General features: G+C 54.3%; 1 protein-coding gene across 3 annotated transcripts in view; it reads left to right on the forward strand.

Annotated features, from left to right (window-relative positions):
• Window positions 1-18515, forward strand: part of RXRA (retinoid X receptor alpha) — a 106094-nt gene that overhangs the window by 67672 nt on the left and 19907 nt on the right. For all 3 annotated transcript variants that reach the window (XM_027687500.1, XM_027687498.1, XM_027687499.1), the window contains 4 exons: window positions 1555-1820; window positions 6325-6475; window positions 7295-7474; window positions 17983-18152. In XM_027687500.1, the coding sequence (XP_027543301.1) occupies window positions 1555-1820; window positions 6325-6475; window positions 7295-7474; window positions 17983-18152 (767 nt within the window). Of the gene's footprint in view, window positions 1-1554; window positions 1821-6324; window positions 6476-7294; window positions 7475-17982; window positions 18153-18515 lie in introns of those variants that run through there.

Genomic DNA, 18515 nt, shown 5'->3' on the forward strand with positions numbered 1-18515 from the left:
CCCGCTGTGCTAAACCCCCGGAGCAGACCCCGAAGCCTGAAGGAATTTCCTGGGGTTCCTGTTGTGCTGCCCGCACGTCACTCAGCCAGGGGTGACGTGGTGGCCCCAGGTTGTTTTATATCAACATCCTCTGAGAGCCAGTCGAGGCCGGGCCCCCAGAGACAGGGATGCTCCCTTCCACCACGGGCCAGGGATGCTCATGGGATGCTGGGGGCTGTGATGGGATTCTGGAGGCAGCAGTGGGATTCTGGGGGCAGCAATGGGACTCTAGGTGCAGTGATGGGATGCTGGGGGCAGTGATGGGACTCTGGGTGCAACGATGGGATGCTGGTTCCATGCCTTGCTGAGCCTTCGCTTCCTCATCCCAGGATTTCCCCACTGGGATGGGTGATCTCTGGGGAGGATTGCTGGGGCTGGGCTGCTGTGTGTTCAGCGAGCATGTTTCCCCACTGTGTAACATTCATGTGCTAATTGCTCCAAAATCCTGGGGAGACAGCTGGCTCCAAGCAGACTGAAGGCAACATTTTCCAGAATTTGGGGTCCATAGCCAAAAGCAGTGGCTCCCAGACCCACCATGAAGGGCCCCTTGCCTAAGCAGTCGGGCTGGTGCTTCCTCCTCTGTGGATCCACGTTTGCTGGTGCAAACTGGGGGGTCCTGGTGGGTGTCAGGGTGAGCAGTGGCCGTGCTGGGGGGGCCCCATCCACACTGCCCATCCGCCCCCGCCGCCTTCCGTCCGCTCCCGCTCGCAGCCTGCCCGGGGGCCACGAGCCAGCCCCTTCCTCGCTCGGGATTGTTTTGCAAGCAGCGTGACAGGATGAGGAGGAAATGTGCCAGGAATGGCTCCATGTCTCCTCTTGGGAGAATCGAAGTCTATTTATAACCCCCTCTTCCCGCCCCCCTCCTCCCGCTCCCCCGGGACGGCGGAGCCGCTGGGGCGCAGGCAGACACAGCCCGTCCTGTGCCTGCAGAGCTGCTCCCACTCCCCACTCCCCAGGCAGACGTGTTCCTCCTGGCCAGCACACAGAGCCACAAAATCATTTGGGTTGGAAATGATGTCCAGGATCATCCAGTCCAACCCTCGAGCACCCAGCCTTCCTTGTGGCATGCTGGTGTGTGGAGGGACACACACACCACATGTGTGATGCACAGACATGCTCTTGCTGCTGAACCACTGCTGCAGCCCTGTGTTCTCCATGCGTGGCCTGGCCCTGTGATAAATCCAAATTATCCTGTGGCATGGATGGCATCAGCTGGAGCAGCAATGCTGAATCCCTGGCAGAGCTTAGAGTCAGGGTACAGCGTGTGAGTGAGGTGGAGGAGGGCACTGATGCCTGTCTCAAGGTGGAAATGCTCTCAGCAGCTCTCTTAATGCCTGTGTAGATGCTCCAACAGAGGGTGGTTTGGAAAGATGGAGGTGCATTGGGGATTTTGGGGCAGGATGAAAAGCAGCCCCTCGGCAGGGCAAGGAGCAGGGGTCTGCATCTCAGGGTGACGCATCAGAGCCTGTCCCAGCTGGGAGACTCAACCCCGTTTCTCTCTTTCTTCTCTTCCAGATTTCTCCAACCAAGTCAATTCCACATCCCTGAACTCCCCCACGAGCCGGGGGCCCATGGCCACCCCGTCCCTCCACCCGTCCATCGGGCCGGGCATCGGCTCCTCGCTGGGCTCCCCGGGCCAGCTGCACTCGCCCATCAGCACCCTGAGCTCGCCCATCAATGGCATGGGCCCTCCCTTCTCCGTCATCAGCTCCCCCATGGGCCCGCACTCAATGTCCGTCCCCTCCACCCCCAGCCTGGGATTTGGCACCAGCAGCCCACAGGTAAGTGGTGGGGATGTCTGTGCTGCTTGTTTAGCTGGGGAGAAGCCACGTCCCTGGGTTTCCTCATCCAGACAGGCCCCAAAAGGAGGCGAAAAGCAGAAGCCCAAGGGGGAAGCTAAGCTGGAGGCATCCTGCTCCTTTGGCTGGAGCTGCCTGAGGGGCTGCCCTGGGTGGGCTATGAGGGGCCAGCAGAGCCAGACTATGGCCATGGATCACCTGTTCGTCCCCAGGTGAACAGGGGGTGAAAGGGGAGCAGTGACCACCCCTGGGTCACCTGCAGGCAGGAGCCAGAGCCACCCTAAGACTGTCTGTACCCTGGGATTATCACCTCAGCACATCCCCTCCAGGGCCGGCCCATGGTCCCGGTAGAATCATAGAGTTGTTAAGGTTGGAAAAGCCCTCTAAGGTCATTGAGTCCAATCATTAACCCAGCATTGCCAAGTCCACCACAAAACCATGCCCCCAAGGGCCACATCCACAAGCCTTTTGAACACTTCCAGGAATGGTGATTCCTGGACTCATCCTGTGCAGCCTGTTCCAATGCCTGACGACCCTTTCAGTGAAGAAATTTTCCCTAATAGCCAATCTAAACCTGGCACAGCTTGAGGCTGTTCCTCCTTGTCCTGTCACTTGTGCACACCCAGGGGTCCCCTGCCCGCTGCCCGTTCTTCCTTGCAGGGGAAAGATTGGCCTTTGCTGGCAGAAGATTATGTAAAAAACCCTCCAACTAGGGAGAGATAAGCTCTTTTTAAAAATAGCCAGATCGGGGCGCTGGCCAGCCCCTGCCACCTGTTGCTGGCTGCTCGCACGGTATATGTTTAGTAAAAGGGCAGATTAAGGAATTGGCCACCACCTGCCACTCGCTGTGGCTTTATTTATTCCAGGCCCTCTCTGGGAGTCAAGCACCTGCCAGCACCTTTATTTTTAAATATTGGCTTGATTTATTTCCAGAGATAACAGGTCTTTCTGCGTGGGGCTGCGCTGAGTCCCATCCCTAGGGACCCGCAGGCAGCTTCCCCAGGGTCCAGCATCCCAGTGCTGGATGGAGAGGCAACAGAGTTATTTGCCTTTGGGTGGGATTCTCCCGTGCAGGATCCAGCCCGTGACCCCCACAGACCTGCACCCTGCTCCCCGCTGTGGGTGAGTGGGGTGGACACATCGCCTCCCATCCCGTGGCCGAGGGAAGGGGAACTGAAACGGCGCCTGGGAACGGGCAGTCAGAACAAAATTAGCAGCAGCAGCGCCAAAGTGGTGGGGAAGGAGCGGGAAGGGGGATGTGAGGCAACACGGGGCGAGCCACAAGCCGGGGAGACGACGGGGAAGGGGCAACGCACCCCCAGCACCGATTATAAGGTGCAGTTTGCTTTTGGGGCTTGGCAGGCCGGGGGAACTGAAACAAAACACAGCTACAGGGCAGGAAAGGGAAGCGAGAGCGTGGTGGGATGGTGCCGGGAGCGCGCTGGCAGCGCCGCGGCTCCAGCCCTTGGCGCGGCACGAACGCCCGTCCTCCGTCCGGGGACTTGTCTTAAGTGGTTTTCCTCGAGGTGACAGTTCGGAGGCCTTCAGCCTAATGGCTCCTGCCATCTGTTCCCTGTCTGGGCGCATTAGGCCCCTGTTCCCATCCCTGCAGAGGCGCCTACCTGGGCTAGAGGAGGAGGAGGAGGGTGCGGGCGGCGGCGAGGCCGATGCGCAGAGGGGAGCGTGGCTCCCGCGCCGCTGCACCGGCCGGCAGAGCGCCGGGGTAATGAGGCGTGTGGCCCCCGTCGCCGGGCGGGGATGGCACTGATGGAAGGTGGTTTGCATCAGATGGCAGATGCCACTTGCCATCAGGCCATGCCTCGTCGCCTCGGGAAAGCCAGCAGAGCAGAAGGGCACGCGGTGCGCGAGGTGCGGTGGGTCCCCAGGGTGGGGCCTCTCCACTCCGGCTCCACCGGGGTGGGGAGGAGCCATCAGGCTCCCAAAACAGGGCGTTCTGTCTATCCCATCTGGTCCTGCAGAGGTGAGGACCCAGCAGCCCTTGGTGCCAGTGCTGGAGGATGCTCCAAGTGCTCCCCCTGCCCTCCCTCCAGCAGTGTGAGCTTCCCAGGATCCTGCACGGTTTCCAAACGCAGCCCCAAAATCAGGGCAGGAGGCAGGGTGTCCTGCCATGGCATCTCAGCACCCAGGGAGCCACCAGGCCCTTGTGGGAAGGGGATGCTGGTGCCGGGCTGGGCTATGGGTGACATGTGCGGGGCAGGAATAGTTTGCAGTAGCGAGCAGGGTCCCAGCCAGACTGGGGGGGTCTAGACGCAGCAGCTCTGCAGCTTACCGGGATTTAACGTATTATTTAAACCCTCTTACCTAAAAATTCTGTGAAAACACGAAAAAAAAAGTGCAGGATTTTCAATAAGAGCTGTAAGGGAGGGACTTTGCATGCAGTTTGCAGGGCTGTGTGGTGCAGCCGCCCCAGGCATCGCTGGCAGCAGCTCGGGGCGCCCGGGGGTGAGCGGGGAGAGATCAGACACGGGATTAGGCTTTTCCAGAGCCGCCGTCTGCCTTTGCACAATGCTCTTTGTAAGGGTGCCTGGGGGACCGGGGACGGGGTGGGATTTTTTTTTTTTTTTTGGGTGGGAGGAGGAATAAAGCTCTGCTTGCCAGAAGGGACGGGATTCGGTCCCCTGGTGCAACGAGCTGAAGAGGGAAGGGAAGGCGCCGAGAGATTCTGGCATCACTGGGGAAGAAAAGTACTGATTCCTCCTGCGTCCCCACTCACTCGCTGAGCTGGAGCCGTCCTGTCCCGGAGCAGAAGCGCTGTGCCAAGGCGAGGGGCTGCTGCCTCCCCCTCTGCCCCCTCCCTGCCTGCACGTGCTGCCGGTTTCTCTCGGTGGCCAGCCGGGAGGGGAAGGCACGGGGCAGGCGCCGGGGCGGTGTGGGAACCCCGGGGTGCACGTGGTGCCTCCGCTGAGGTTTTGGGCCAGAGCTGGGAGAGGAACCGATGACTTCCGCCACCCCAGCCTGGGGCTGACTCAGCGCCCACCAGTTGATGCACGGGACTCCCACCCCTCCTGGGCTGGTCTTGCTCTGCTCACCATCCTGCTGATGCTCTCAGGGGGCTGCTTGGGTGGACTCTGTGTTCTGGGGCTTGGGGAAGTGGTGGTGGAAGGCTTATCTCCGTCAGGCAGCCGTGGCCTCTGCCCTCAGTCCCACGTGTCCACGGCCAGTGATGCAGCATGACACGAGCCGTAGCCACCAGCTGCACCTGGGAAATGGCTCCATTTCCCACAGAGTGCACTGGGAGGGATTGCTGGAGCTGGTGACCCTGAGTGGCAGCCCCTGCTCCCAGGGTAGCAAAGTGAGAGCATGTGCCTGGGGACCCAAAGAGAGAGGTTTCTGCCTGGGGACCCACTTGTCCCTCCTCTCTCTGCCCTATGGAACAGCAGCTGAAGCCCAGGAGTGTATCCCTCGGTGCCACCAGGTCCTGGCTGCCTTTGATTCATCAGCTGGCCCACCAGGGTGGGAGAGGGAGGCAGATCCATCACATTCCTCCAGGGTGGGTTTACCTGGCTCTGTTCTGTGGTTGTTAGTCATCTGCCTGCCAAATATTCCCCACCAGCCTGGAGACTTAAAAGCCGGAGGAACGGCTGCTCTGCTCTAATTGACAGATCACAAGCCCTGGGACTTCCCTGAATTAATTTGTGACAAGTGCAATTGCTGAGGATCTCTACTAGGTAGAGAAACACAACAAACTGAAGCACGATCCTGTGTATCCAACTTGGGTTTAGAGGTTGACAGTGATGGTGGCTCTGCGACAGTCCCCGGTGCAGTGGTCCCAGCAGAGGAGCACTCTGTCCCTGAGGTGACTGAGTCTGGCTCCCCCATCCACCTCAGACCCTCACAGGGTCTCCGTGAGCTTGTGTCCTTTATAGATGGGTCAGTCCTACGTCTCCCTGCCTCAGTTTCTCTCTATAGACAGGAGGATAACAGCCCTGCCCTGCTCCACAGGCATCCTTCACTTCATATCAGTGCCATGCCAGCACTCAGCTTCCACCCCATTCTTTGCTTGCTGGGGGCCAAGCTCACTGGGGAGGGAAGGAGACACACGTGGAAGTTGCAGAGACGTGTCCCACCCAAGCCAGTTCTGGAAAGCCAGGCCCCATTGCATCTGGGATCTGTTTATTTACCATGAAGCGTTCCTTTGGAGAGAGAATGATGAAAGGATATGCACGAGTGTCCTGGCCTTCATCACTCATGCAAACACTCGCCCCCAGCCAGCAGCTCTCCCACGAGCCATCACTGCAGATCGTCTTCCCTGCGTGCCCAGCTCTTATGCCAGGGCAGCAGGTGAGCACTCATGTGCCCAAATCATGAACCCAGAGGTTCAGCTTTGTGGTGGGTGTTTTAAGTGGTGCTGGTCCCCACTGGAAGCTTGTCCCCTGCTCATCCATCCAGCCCCATGTCCCAGCTGGCACAGCCACACATCCCATGTCTCTGGTCCCCACTGAGCCCTGTGCTTCTGCCTCAACAGCTCAACTCGCCCATGAACTCCGTCACCAGCACAGAAGACATTAAGCCACCCCTGGGGCTCAATGGAGTCCTCAAAGTGCCAGCACATCCCTCAGGAACGATGGCCTCCTTCACCAAGCACATATGTGCCATCTGTGGGGACAGATCTTCAGGTAAGGCTGGTGCCTGCCCTGGGAAGGGCTCACAGCAGTGGGCTCCGGATACGAGTGCCCTGGGAGAGGGTTGGCATGACTCCCCAGCTCCCTGTGGCACAGCTTCCTGTGCTCTCAGAGGAGAGATGAAAAGTCCCTTATTGACCAGCCTGGTCCAGGGCAGGCTCTGAGCTGAGCTGGCAGACCCCAGGTCCCTGTTTAGCAGTGGAGTTACATCCTCAGCCCATCTGAAAACAAGGCATCAGCAAGTGTCCCTCCTTCTCCCCATCCTTTGATCTGCAGTGGTACTGTCACACAGTGCCAGATAAAAAGATGAGCTTGACACAGAGTCTGGGAGATAAAGATGTGCTAATTCCCTTTATTGTCACGCTGTTCTAAAAGCTCTCTGCTCCAGAAGAGCTCTGGTTCCTAGTTTGTGAGTCCTTAGGGACCCCTCCTGTGCCTGCACCATGCACCCACGCTCCACTGCCAGCCCAAAGGCCAGGACTTTGGAGGGTGGGTGCATGGTACAGAGCAGGCTGGGTCGTGTGCCTGGCATGGGGAGTTCAGAGGCTGTTTCACTGCTTCTCCCCTGATGTATGCCTAAGAAATGCCGAGGGCTTTTCCTGCGTGGGAGGCAGGTTGCAGCCCACGGAGCGCATCCCGATTTTATGGAAGTCAAGTCAGGGCGAAGCCACTGCTCTTCAACAACTTCTCCTGCTCAGGGCTCCAGGAAACCTTTGCCTGCCCCAGATCCTGCTGAGAGACAGGCCCCGGGAAGAGCTGACGGTCCGTGTGGTGAGGAGGAGACACTTTTAACCCGAGTCTCGTCCCCCACAGGAAAACATTACGGGGTTTACAGCTGCGAGGGCTGCAAAGGCTTCTTCAAGCGCACGGTGCGGAAGGACCTCACCTACACCTGCCGCGACAACAAGGACTGTTTGATCGACAAGCGCCAGCGCAACCGCTGCCAGTACTGCCGCTACCAGAAGTGTCTGGCCATGGGCATGAAGAGAGAAGGTAAGGCCTGGCCTGACCTCAGCACCCGTGGGTGCTGCAGGAATGTTTCCTTCCTTAGGAGGCTCCGTCAGGCACCTGCCTGTGGTGTCACGGTGGGCGCCTGGGGCAGCGTCACCTTGCCGGGGTGACAGAAGTGTTTGTGTCTCGTTTATGTTTTGCTTTAACGCCACAGCCAGGGCCTCCTCCCGTGGGCTCCAGAGCGGCGCTGAGTCCCAGAGTGGTGCCTGGTGATGGGTGGGCCATGGGCAGGGACACCTTCCACCAGCCCAGGTTGCTCCAAGCCCCGTCCAACCTGGTCTTGGACACTTCCAGGGATGGGGCAGCCACAGCTTCTCTGGGCAGCCTGTGCCAGGGTTTCACCTCCCAGTCCAGTATCTGATTTTTTTCTCATGGGGAAGAAGAAAGAAATTCAATCTCATCAAATATAGCTCTCCCCTCACCGGAACTTAAATTTAGGATCTAAACCTCCCTGGCAGTGCCTCTTTTAAGTGCTCTTTTTAAATGCTGACTCCGTCTGTTCTAATCTGCTGGCAGAACAGGCTTTTACCAGACATGACGTGAAAATGACCCCAGTTCTCTGCTGCCTTCTCCCCTTACATCTTCAGAGCCACACTTGCCTCCCTGACAGGCTGATAAAACCATCCCTGTGGCCAGCAGAGCTCCAGCCTGAGTCCCTTTGAAGAGCACTTAGTCCTGTCTGGAGCATTGATTAAATGGGGCAGTGCTGGAGCTGCACTGAGTGTTGGGCAGACCCTGCCACCCTCGATTTATGGGGTTACCCAAGGACCCACGACGTGCAGAGTCATCAAATGTCAAAGCTGTCTGTGCTGGAGGTGTGGGGGGATTGCTGGGGCACCCAGGGGACCTCCTTGGTCCTGCTGAGCTTAACCCTTCAGTGCTCAGAACGAATCTTCCTGCCCCACCAGACCTCTGATCTTAAATTGAGAGGCTGAGGCATTCAGAGTGTGCCTGTGAGGACGAGTGGGACAGTGCAGGCATGTGTGGGGGCTGGCATTGCCCTGGATGCTGTGCAGAGGGGCAGAGACGTGGAGAGCACTGGATCCCTTGGGAGATGTGCAGCAGGACAAGGAAAATCTAATCCAAAACCTGAGCCGTGGGAGACTCAGGTGACTAAAAAGAAGCCAAGAAGTCTCCTGTGTGTTCAGCAGCAGCACTCGCTTCTCAGGGGAGAAACGTGGAGCATCCCATTCCCCTGATGTTGCCTCCAGAACCTTCCTTCAGCCCCCAGAACATCAGCCAGGGTCTGTAGGGTTGGGAAAACCAGCAGGAGTGCTGTAACTGCAGCCTGCAGTGACATCCTGTGAGCAGGTACCTGCGCTGTGCCTGCCGTTAGCGGTGATTGCATGGGCAGTACCACTCAAATTACGGGTCCATTAATTAACTTCTAAATGGTGGTGGAATTCCCCAGGGAGCGCGTACAGTAGGAGGACTCTATTAATTCATCTTGATTAACATTATCACAATGAATAGCAAATGAATTCATAACGATCAGACAGTTATTTAAAAGGGTGACAGATGGGATCTTGGTAACTCCAGAAGTGCACTCAGGCGGTGGTGGCTGATCTGGTGGGGACAGCATTGGAGAAGGGCAGGAAGCTGGTGATTTGGCAGACAGTAGGTGTTTGGGGCATAATCCCCATGTAGGGAAAGCTGGAGTAACTCCCCTGGTCTCCAAATAAAGCTCTGTCTTGTTATAAACCTAAAAATTCAGTGCCTCGTGGAGATGTCCAAGTGTTGTCCTGGAACTGAAAGTCAGAAGTTGGATCTCGCTGAGCTTTGGTTTTGAGCGAAACTCTTTTGAGTTTTGAGTTTTTAAGTGAAACTCTTGAGTTTCATGTGTGATATCCACATGATTTGTCAAAAAAAAAATAAATCTCTTCCCATTGCAGCCATCCCAGCTCACTGCTGCTGCCCAGCCACTTTGCCAGCCAGGAATGTTGTCCTTGTCCTTACACCAGTCCTGTTGCATCCCACCTGTATTTTGGGGAAGAGTTTTGGGCTAAATCCTGCATTGCTAATTTGTTTTGCCTAAATACAACATATCTGGCTTTCTATCCTCTAGCATAAACTGTTTTATCTTTTAAGTAACAGAGCCAGGATAATGGGCCTCATTTCCCTGTAAAATATCTTGCTCTGGAGACCTAATTTGTAGCTGCGTAAAGGCATAGCAGATTCCTGCTGGGAAGTATCTCTCTTGTAGCCCAAAGGTACTTGGATGTCGTGGAAGTACAGTAAAACCCTCTAAAGTGGGTACTGGAGCTGTGGTGAGAGGCAGAGCTGTGGTAGAAGAGGGGTGGTGGGGTGATCCTGGGAAGAAGAGGGATGAGGGTCACAGTCATACCCAAAATCCTGTGACAGAGAGCAAAAGGAAAGGAGCTTTTACTCAGCTGAGAAGTTGGATTGGAGAAATAAAATCAACAGGACCTCTTGGGCAGCTGATGAAGGTCTGGAAGGGTTTGATCCTGGGAGCTGGGGGGTCTCTAGATGAACATGCCAAGAGCATGAACCTTGTTCTTGACCAGGGTAGAAGCAGCAGCACCAGGGAGGTGAGAGGCAGGAGGTGGCTGTGGGGTACTGCTGGGAGGACAGGGATGGCTTCAGGGCTACAAACCTTGGCTTAAAGGGGTGAAAGTCTCCAGAAGCAGAAGATTCTTCCTGTTGTGTGCATCTCTTCTTGCTGTTCCCTGTTAAAAACATGCAGGATAGTTCATGGTGAATGAGCCTCACGGCTCTGAGATATTGCAGCTATGATAAATAAGCAACTGGGAACATTTTTCCCTTATGAATTACTGCCAGCTGTGTGAGGCTTTGGTTTTTATACTCTGTCTCCCACTAAATACCGGATAGTCAACAAAATTAAGATTACCATCAGGGATCTTGACTAATGCAGGGATTATTATTATTATTATTGTGGGGGTGGCTGTTTGTATCCAGAAGCAGAACTCTCCCTGCTTGATCTGTTACTCATTAGGGTCTAAGGTGTCTGTGGATCAGCAGCCTTGGATTTCAGAGGGGGAAAAAGTGGAAACTGCCTTGGAGTTAGGGAGGCAGAGGAGGGAGTAAACACCGGGGGTCTTGGGATGAGGGGGTCTTGGGATGAAGGAGTCTTGTGTGCAGCGCCGTTAGCTGGGTTAACATCAGAGGTGAAGGGGGTCATCAGAGGCTACAAACGCGTCGCTGTCTCGTGTGAGGAGGTCCCGGCCCCTCCGCTGCTGGCAGCGCCGCCGGCTCGCCCGGCGAGCAGGAAATACCAGCGAGGAGCCCTTTCTCATGCTCCCGCCGGCCGCCCTTGGACGGCTCACAGGCAGCGCAGCGTTGGGAACCGGCACAGCCCCGGCCCCGCCGCTCCGGCTGCCGCCTCTGCTTCCCCCGGCGCTGCCCCCGGACGTGAGCGGCTCCCCGTGCGAGCCAGCCCGGCTCCGCGGGACCTGCTGGGCTGCCAGCGGGGCTCCCCCGTGCCGGGCGGAGGGCTGGGTTTGATGCCAACTGGGTAAAGTGGGCGTTGATGCATCTCCACCATCTCCACGTCTCGTAGCCCGTGTGGAGACCACAGAGCTGTTCTCCTCCAGCACCTGCAGCTCAGGCTGCACAGCTGACCCCCAGGATCGTTCCTAAATCAGTGGCAGGTACCCTAATGGTGTGGCCCAGGTACAGCTTGTCTCCACCAGCTGCCAGGATGTGACCCAGAGCCATGCCCTGAGCACCCAGGACATCTGTCCAAGCTGCACACCTGATCTCTGGCTTCAAATCTCTGGCTTCAAGGCTTCATTAAACTTCACAGCCTGAGTTAATTCTTCCCCTTTTCCTGTGTTTGTGGGTTGGTTTTCCCCCTCTCTCTTGCACTGCCATCGAGCTGAGGGGTTTAACCTGGGAGGGGTTGGACTTGCAGCGTCTCTAGTCCACAGCCTGGAGACCTTCCCATGTCTCCAGGGGGCTGCTTAGATACATCACTTAGTCCAGAGGGACTGAAGATTCCCCCTGTTCTAATTTGGAGCTCAGCTGCTGCCCTAACAACAATCTCTCACTGAGCTGTGCATTCCCTCTGCATCCCCTGGAGCTGGAGCCATCCCGGCTCTTGGAGCATCTCTTGGGACCAACAGGAGCAAAAAGGGTCTGGGGAGAAAGAGCAGGAATTCAGATTTCCAACCCACTGCCCAAGTGAATGTAAAAGCAGGCAAGTGGCCATAGCCTAGTGGAGGGGCAGAGTTCAAGAGCACAGTTATTTTTAGTAGTAATTTTGGAATGGAAAATGTCTTCCAGCTTAATGAGTTTGTTTCTTATATCCTTTTAAAGTGCTGCTGTTTAAACCAGCTGGTTAAATGATGCTGGGTTTGGTTTTTTGTTTTTAAGGATGCTCTTGGGTTGAGAAAAAAGGTTTGGTTTATGGTTTTCTCTCCTTTGCCAATGTTGCTGTTTGTTTATACTTCAGTACCTGGCTTTGGAGAGTGAAGTGAGCTAGGGATTTTTGCTGTTGCTTTCCAGAGTTGTTCCTCATGTGAACTAACTGCATGCAAAGGTTTCAATCCACTTTTTAACACTCTGAAGTTGTATTTTTTAATTACCACAGTGGTATTTTCCGTTCCTTAAAAAATTCCAGTAATCAATTGAAAATGCTGGAGAAAAAAAAACCCCACCATTTATTTCACGTGTCTCAGCTTTTGAGGTTGTTTACAGTAGCAGAAAGCTGCACCTCTGAAGAAAAAAAAAGGTGACACACGAAAGCAAAACAGAAGAAACGCTGTCTGAATTAGTTTCCTCAGCTGTCGTGGCATTTTCGATACAAACAGGTACCTCAGGCATAAGCACTTCAAGGTGCTGATGATCCACAGTGAAGTTGTGGCTTCATAAAAGGCAGCAGGGGCCAATAAATTCCACTGTGAGTGAAATGGAAATCCCCAATAACCCCCCACCCAGCTCCTCATAAATAACGAGCCACCCACCTGCAGGGTGGGAGAAGACTGAGCAGGTTTGGGGCTTGGAGGCTCTTTGGGCTGAGCATTGATGCCTTTCCCATGTGCTGACAGGCTCCCTGTCCCCAGGAACTCCAGACACTGGGTGTGTCACCCAGAGAAAACCCCATTCAGTCAGTTTTTGGTGGGAGTGAATTACCTTTCCCCAGTCATCCACCCTGGTGCTCCTGGAAGGATGGATTTTCATCCCAGAAAGCACTCACGTGGGTGGTCATCAGAGCTGCTGTAGCCTCCACATCTGTCCCAGCAAATACACAAACCTGTGATGCTCCTGCCCGTGGGGGCTCTCAGAAACACCTCTGCCCTGTGGAAAATCCTGCCTCCCTTGGGCCTCTTCCTCCCTTTGTAAGCATTCCTTTGGTACAGAAGTGCAGTTTGGGCACCTGAACTGGGGGGGTTGTCACTTTGCAATGGACTCAAACTTGCTTTTTTAGCCATAAAATGCTGCCCCACGAGCAAAGACAAGGTGGCCAGTGTGATGTGGACACCAGCAGAGGATGGGTCTGGCATTTTGGCACATCAGCCCTTTGACCCTGTAGCTGAGGCTCTTCTGCAACCCACGGGATGAGACACTTTGGATCCTGAAGAGAGGGAGGTCACCAAGAAGCGGTTTGGACACACGGGGTTCCGTGTCTGGCCTGGGGAAGTGCAGATGGGCTGGAGAAGCTCGAGATGAAAAATGACAGCGACTGCCCTGAGGCAAGTGAAGACCAAATCAAGCAGAATAACACGGGAGCCTCTTCATCAGGTGCCATGGAAAACACAGGCTTCTGTCCTTGGCTCGGCTCAGACATAGCTGGAGGAGGTGGGGCCGCCTCTCCGAGCTCCCTGACTACAACATCTTTTTTTTCTCCTCAAGTGGATTGCAAGGTTCAAATGCTTCCCTTATGCTTAGAAAATCAGACTGGAAAAGCTCTCAGCCATACGAGTCTCCTTGAAGAAAAACAAAAGCGTTGGCACAGCCGTGAACACGGAGGAGAGCACAGGGAAGCTCGGCTCTGGAAACATGGCATGGCTGGGGGAGCCACGGCTTGGGGCTGCTTTGCCTTGCAGGAGAGTGGTTTTTTGGGATGCAGCGAGCAAAATGCCTGGCTCACATCCCATTTTTGGGTAGGCCCACACTGTTGATGAAATGCTGAGCCACCCTCATGACCAGAAAAATCAGCGTTGTTGGGAACAGCACAGTCCTAAGAGTGGGTCTAACACCCACAGCCTGAGAGGGAGATGAAAGGACAGGGACACCTGCTCCTCTCCGTGGCTTCCCTGCATCCATCTGAGCCAAACCCTGTGGTTTGTCCAGACAAACCTGTCTGCTGAGCCAGGAATTGAGTGTGGTGGGAGTCAGGATGATCACACTGGTCTTGCAGAGCCCTTGCCAGCTCTTCCCTCCTCCTGCTCTCAGCAGTGGGATGTGTTGCCAGCCCTTCACCTCGTTATCACCATCTCACTGCAGCAAGAGCAGGAGGGCCCAGCTGAGGTTTGGAAAGGTCTTTAGAGGTCATGCTGTCAAGTGCCTTGTAATCACAGGCACTCTGTAGTTTAATCCTCTTCCCAAGGTTCTCTTGGACAGCAGCTGGATGTCTCTTTACCCACCCAGCAAAGCAGGAGAGCACAGTGCAGAGGGGGGCACAGGGAAATCCAGCAGAAGCAACAAGAACCAAATGGTATAATGATCCTGGTTTCTAAATTTTACTGTGTTACAGGGATGGAGCACCATCCATCCCCAGGCACAGGACTTCTGGGAAGCCAAGAAGAACGAGGTGTTCCCATTTCAATATTACCAGACGAGCTGCCATGCAGCTGCCACATTTGTATTTCTCTTTTTAAAACTATAAATAAAGAACAAACCCACAAAGAAACCCAGTTCCCACACCAAGTCCATTTCAAAAATATATTTTTGTCATCTCCAAGTGTGGTTTATTTGACTAATCCCAGGGGGGAGTGGACTCCAGAGACGAGATCCTAGATCATTATGGTGAGCAGTCTCCTCACTGCTGGAGATTTTCCTTCATACAAACATCTCATATTTCATGATTTAAAAAAATACTTGCCCTTCTTTCCTTCCCCTGCCCCGTGTGCTATTTTTTCCCTACATCTCAAGAAACAAAGTCGTTGTTCTTTTTCTGAGATGGTGATGTGTCCCTCAGCATCTCTGCTGAGAAGGAGCAACAGCTTGTCAGGTCCTCAGTAGCTCCAGGGAAATGCTGGATTGCAGGAAATTCAGGCATCTTGTGCCTGTGGAGATGGGAGACATGGAGGACTCTGCTAAGAAGGTGTGTGAGTGACTGGCAGCTCTTAGACACTTCTCCCTGCTCCTTTCACCTTGGATGGTGAAGCTCTCTGAGCTTCTGAAGCAAGGATGGCTGCACCTGCAGGGAATTCCAAGTCTTGGAACCCACAGAATCCCGGAGTCTTGAACGCCAGCTGCAAATCCTTTCACCTTTCAGGACAACTGAGCTGTAGGATGCTTCAGGGTGAATCTTAAATTAGGAAAACGGAGACACAAGGTTTGAATTCAACCTCTGGATCCTGAAGGGGGACTTTGGGAGTGCCACACCTGGAAGAACAAGGTGACAGTAAGATGATTGTTGGAGCGGAGTTCATGTGTACCCCAAGGCCAACCACAGAGCTGTGGTAGGAGCAAACCTGTTGCACACACGAAGAATGAAGCTGTTGCCACTTCATTGCTGGAGCTGCCTGTAGGGAGAGAAAACAGCATCTCCAACTGAGTCAACAGCCTCACAGGCATCCCTGAGAGCTACATCCATCAACCAGGGCTGGGCAGGTGTCCTGCATCATTCCCAGGTGGGGTTCACAAACACCTAAGGAGCGGCTGAGCTTCACGTAGTGCAGGTGCACACCTTGGTGCAGACCTGTGCATGAGGCATCATCCCCGGGGGAAGGTGGGTGACGGGGTCTCTGAGCTCAGTGTTGGGAAACAGCCAGTGCTTTCCTGCAGCCCAGAGAGCCAGGGATGGGATGGGATGAACGGGGGTGATGGCAAAGTGATGCCGGGCTGGTCCTGCCTTTGGAGAAGGCTGTCTGGGCTTGGAAACACGGGGGTAGCAAAGCAGGTAATGTTCTCCTCGGCAAGAACTGGGTTTATCTTTGGATACTGGGTGGGAATACACCATCTGCTCTGCCCGGGGTGTCACTGCTGCCTCAGGCAGCTGGGATGGGGCGAGTGTTAGGATTGCGTGGGGCTGAGCTGGGATGAGTCAGCTGTCCCCTGACCAGCTCCCCAGAGAGCTGCAGCACCAATTTTCTGGTGTAACAGCTCAAAGCAGAGATCAATAGGAATAACTACTTATGTGTTTAATCTCTTCCCATCTGTCTCTTCTGTCTGTCGTTTGTATCAGCTGGATTCAGCCTAATCACAGGCCAGAGCTGTCGTGATGGACTGTAAGATTCTCTCTCCTATAACCCCTGAAGTGTCTCTGATTCTTCATGCTAAGAATGTGGCTGTTGGCTTTGGTGAGGTTGAGATTTGCAGATTTAAGGCTTTAAGTAGCCACTGTCTCCCCAGACCTCTGTGATGCTTTCCCACAAATCCCATTGTCCAGCACGAGGATGAGTTTTTGGGGCTGACACCTCGAGTGATGGAGGTGGTTGATCTCAGAGCAAGGAACCAACTTTGCACCTTTATCCTTAAGACCTGCTGCGACTGTGCATCAGAATTTTGGCATTTAAGTCATTTTGTAAGATCCCATTTGTTGAGGGTTTGCCTTTCTCTCAGGCTTTTCTGTTATTTAGTAGGTGTTTTATCTCTTCTAACGTACCCAGAGGAGTTTTGGTGCATCTGTGCTGTTGAAGAAGGGTTGACATTAAGGAAAAATTTCTATCTTTTTGACAATTGAAGAAGCAGGAGTAGGGGTGGGGGGTGAAATTTAAGCAGGGTTTTATGTTGGCATGAAAAAGAAGAATCCGTGCCAGACAAGAGCCAGATGGACAAAAGCCACGACACAAATCTGAGCCCTTGACAGCAGCAGCTTACCTGGCTCTGGCAGCCCAAGCAGCACACGTAATGTGGGCCTGGGGAGCCTCTGCAGCCCATAAACTTCAGAGCAGTTTGGAAAAAAATAACCCCTTGCCTTTTTGCATAACAGCTTTCACATGGAAGGAGTGTGAGCACTGTTGACGTGCAGCAAACAGCAACACTGCGGGAGGGGAGGGGAGGGAGAGCAGTGGGAATCAGCCCCAGGAGCTGGGTTAATGGGATCAGCGTCCATATAGGGCTCGTTTAGCATGTGTCTTAATTTCCTGGTTTGTCAGGAATGAGTTTTATATTGTAGGTTTTGTTTTTGCACTTGGCATAGAGCTGGATCCGCTGATTGCCTAAAAAGCCTCCTTGTGTTACAGGCAGCTCTGATTTCCCCCAAATAATGCTGTGCCCCTGCTGCTTTCCCTAAACATCACATAACCAGCTTCAAATTCAGCAGAGAGGGAAAGTGTTGGGATAATTGTCAATAAATAGCAGGGCTTTTACCTTACTGAGTGTGTCATTCAGTCCTCAGCAAAGAGCTGGGCAAGCTCAGGGAGTTGTCTCTCATGGCCAGTGATGGATCTCCTGTTGCTGGGGCTGTTCTCAAGTAGACTGAGCTAAAACAAACTGTGAGAAACAACAGTGTGTGGAAGAGTGTGGGATTTAGGGTATATGACATGATGATGGAGTAGGAGATAGTTCCCACTGTAACTGCATAAAGCTCCTTCCCAGGTGTAGGGAAAGTGTGTGCTGGTTTCAAAGGGAGGTCATTAATAATAATGTTATTAGCATCTAATAAGTGTTTTTCATCTCTGTGCTGCTCAGACATAACTCATCAGCATGTGACAAGCTTCTGGCGAGGTTCCTCCTGCCACACAGGATTTGGGACAGGTCTCTCCTGTCTGTTCAGAGGTTGCCCCGAGCCAAAGGCAGGGTGGTGGTTTGCATGGAGCTCCTGTCCCACGGGAGCACCATCCTGCCACGGAGCCCTGCTCAGCCTTTGGAATCACTGGGAGCTAGAGAGGTACATGACATGACCTCCATGGGAATAACAGCCCCAGAAGATGGTTGAACTCTGGATTTGTGCTTTTAACTGACCAGTTTCTCTTTTCTTTAGTATTCCCTTATTGTATGACCTCAGCCATCCCTTTCCCACTCCTGTTTTGACTCGCCATGTTGCTTCCTTTGCTTTTTTTGTCTTTAACCTTTTTTTTTTTCCAGGGCCTCCCCCTCTGCAGAAATGGGATTTTCCCAGCAGAGGCCAGGTCCAAGCAGGATCCTCCCTTGCCACACTCCCAGGGGGAGCACAGGAGGAGCAGCTCTCCCAGGCTGGGGCTGCCTTAGTGTCTTCCCCAACCTTGAACAATCCAATCCTGAGACCCACCGACCACAGTGGTGGGAGAGCAAGACCTCAGATGTCTGTGTGATCCTGCAGGTCTGAGGATGCTTTGGGATTTCATGGCTAAATAACACCCATAGCTCCACGGAGTCTGGAGACCCCAGAGTGACACTGTCCCTCCTCTGTCCCCTTCCAGCTGTCCAGGAGGAGAGGCAGCGGGGGAAGGACCGCAACGAGAACGAGGTGGAGTCGACAAGTAGCGCCAACGAGGACATGCCTGTGGAAAAGATCCTGGAAGCTGAACTCGCTGTGGAGCCAAAGACAGAGACCTACATCGAGGCAAACATGGGCCTGACGCCGAGCTCGGTGAGGCACCTCCTCCCCCTGCCCACTCAGGGCACGAGGGGTGGCTGTGGGGCATCAGGACAGGCTGACCATGGGCACAGCCCTGAGCCTGGGGCAGAGGGGGGGTGTTCTGTGGGAGAAGAAGGAGCTCAGAAATGCAGCTCCTTGCCTCTGCTGTACACTCCGTGTGTGAGCTCGGATGGAAGCACGTGGAAAGCAGACCCAGCAGCCACCAGCATTGGTGCTGCTCTATCCCACAGCCACAGGGAAGGCACAGATACTGCGAGGCGTAATTAGAAGGGCTCGCAGAGAAGATTTTATTTTAATTAACAGCCCTCAGTGCTAAAAGGCAGAAAGACACTCCATGCTCTGAAGAGCTCAGAG

Source organism: Neopelma chrysocephalum, unplaced genomic scaffold (genome assembly GCF_003984885.1).
Source record: "Neopelma chrysocephalum unplaced genomic scaffold, ASM398488v2 Primary Assembly neopelma1_74, whole genome shotgun sequence".
Taxonomy (NCBI): Eukaryota; Metazoa; Chordata; class Aves; order Passeriformes; family Pipridae; genus Neopelma; species Neopelma chrysocephalum.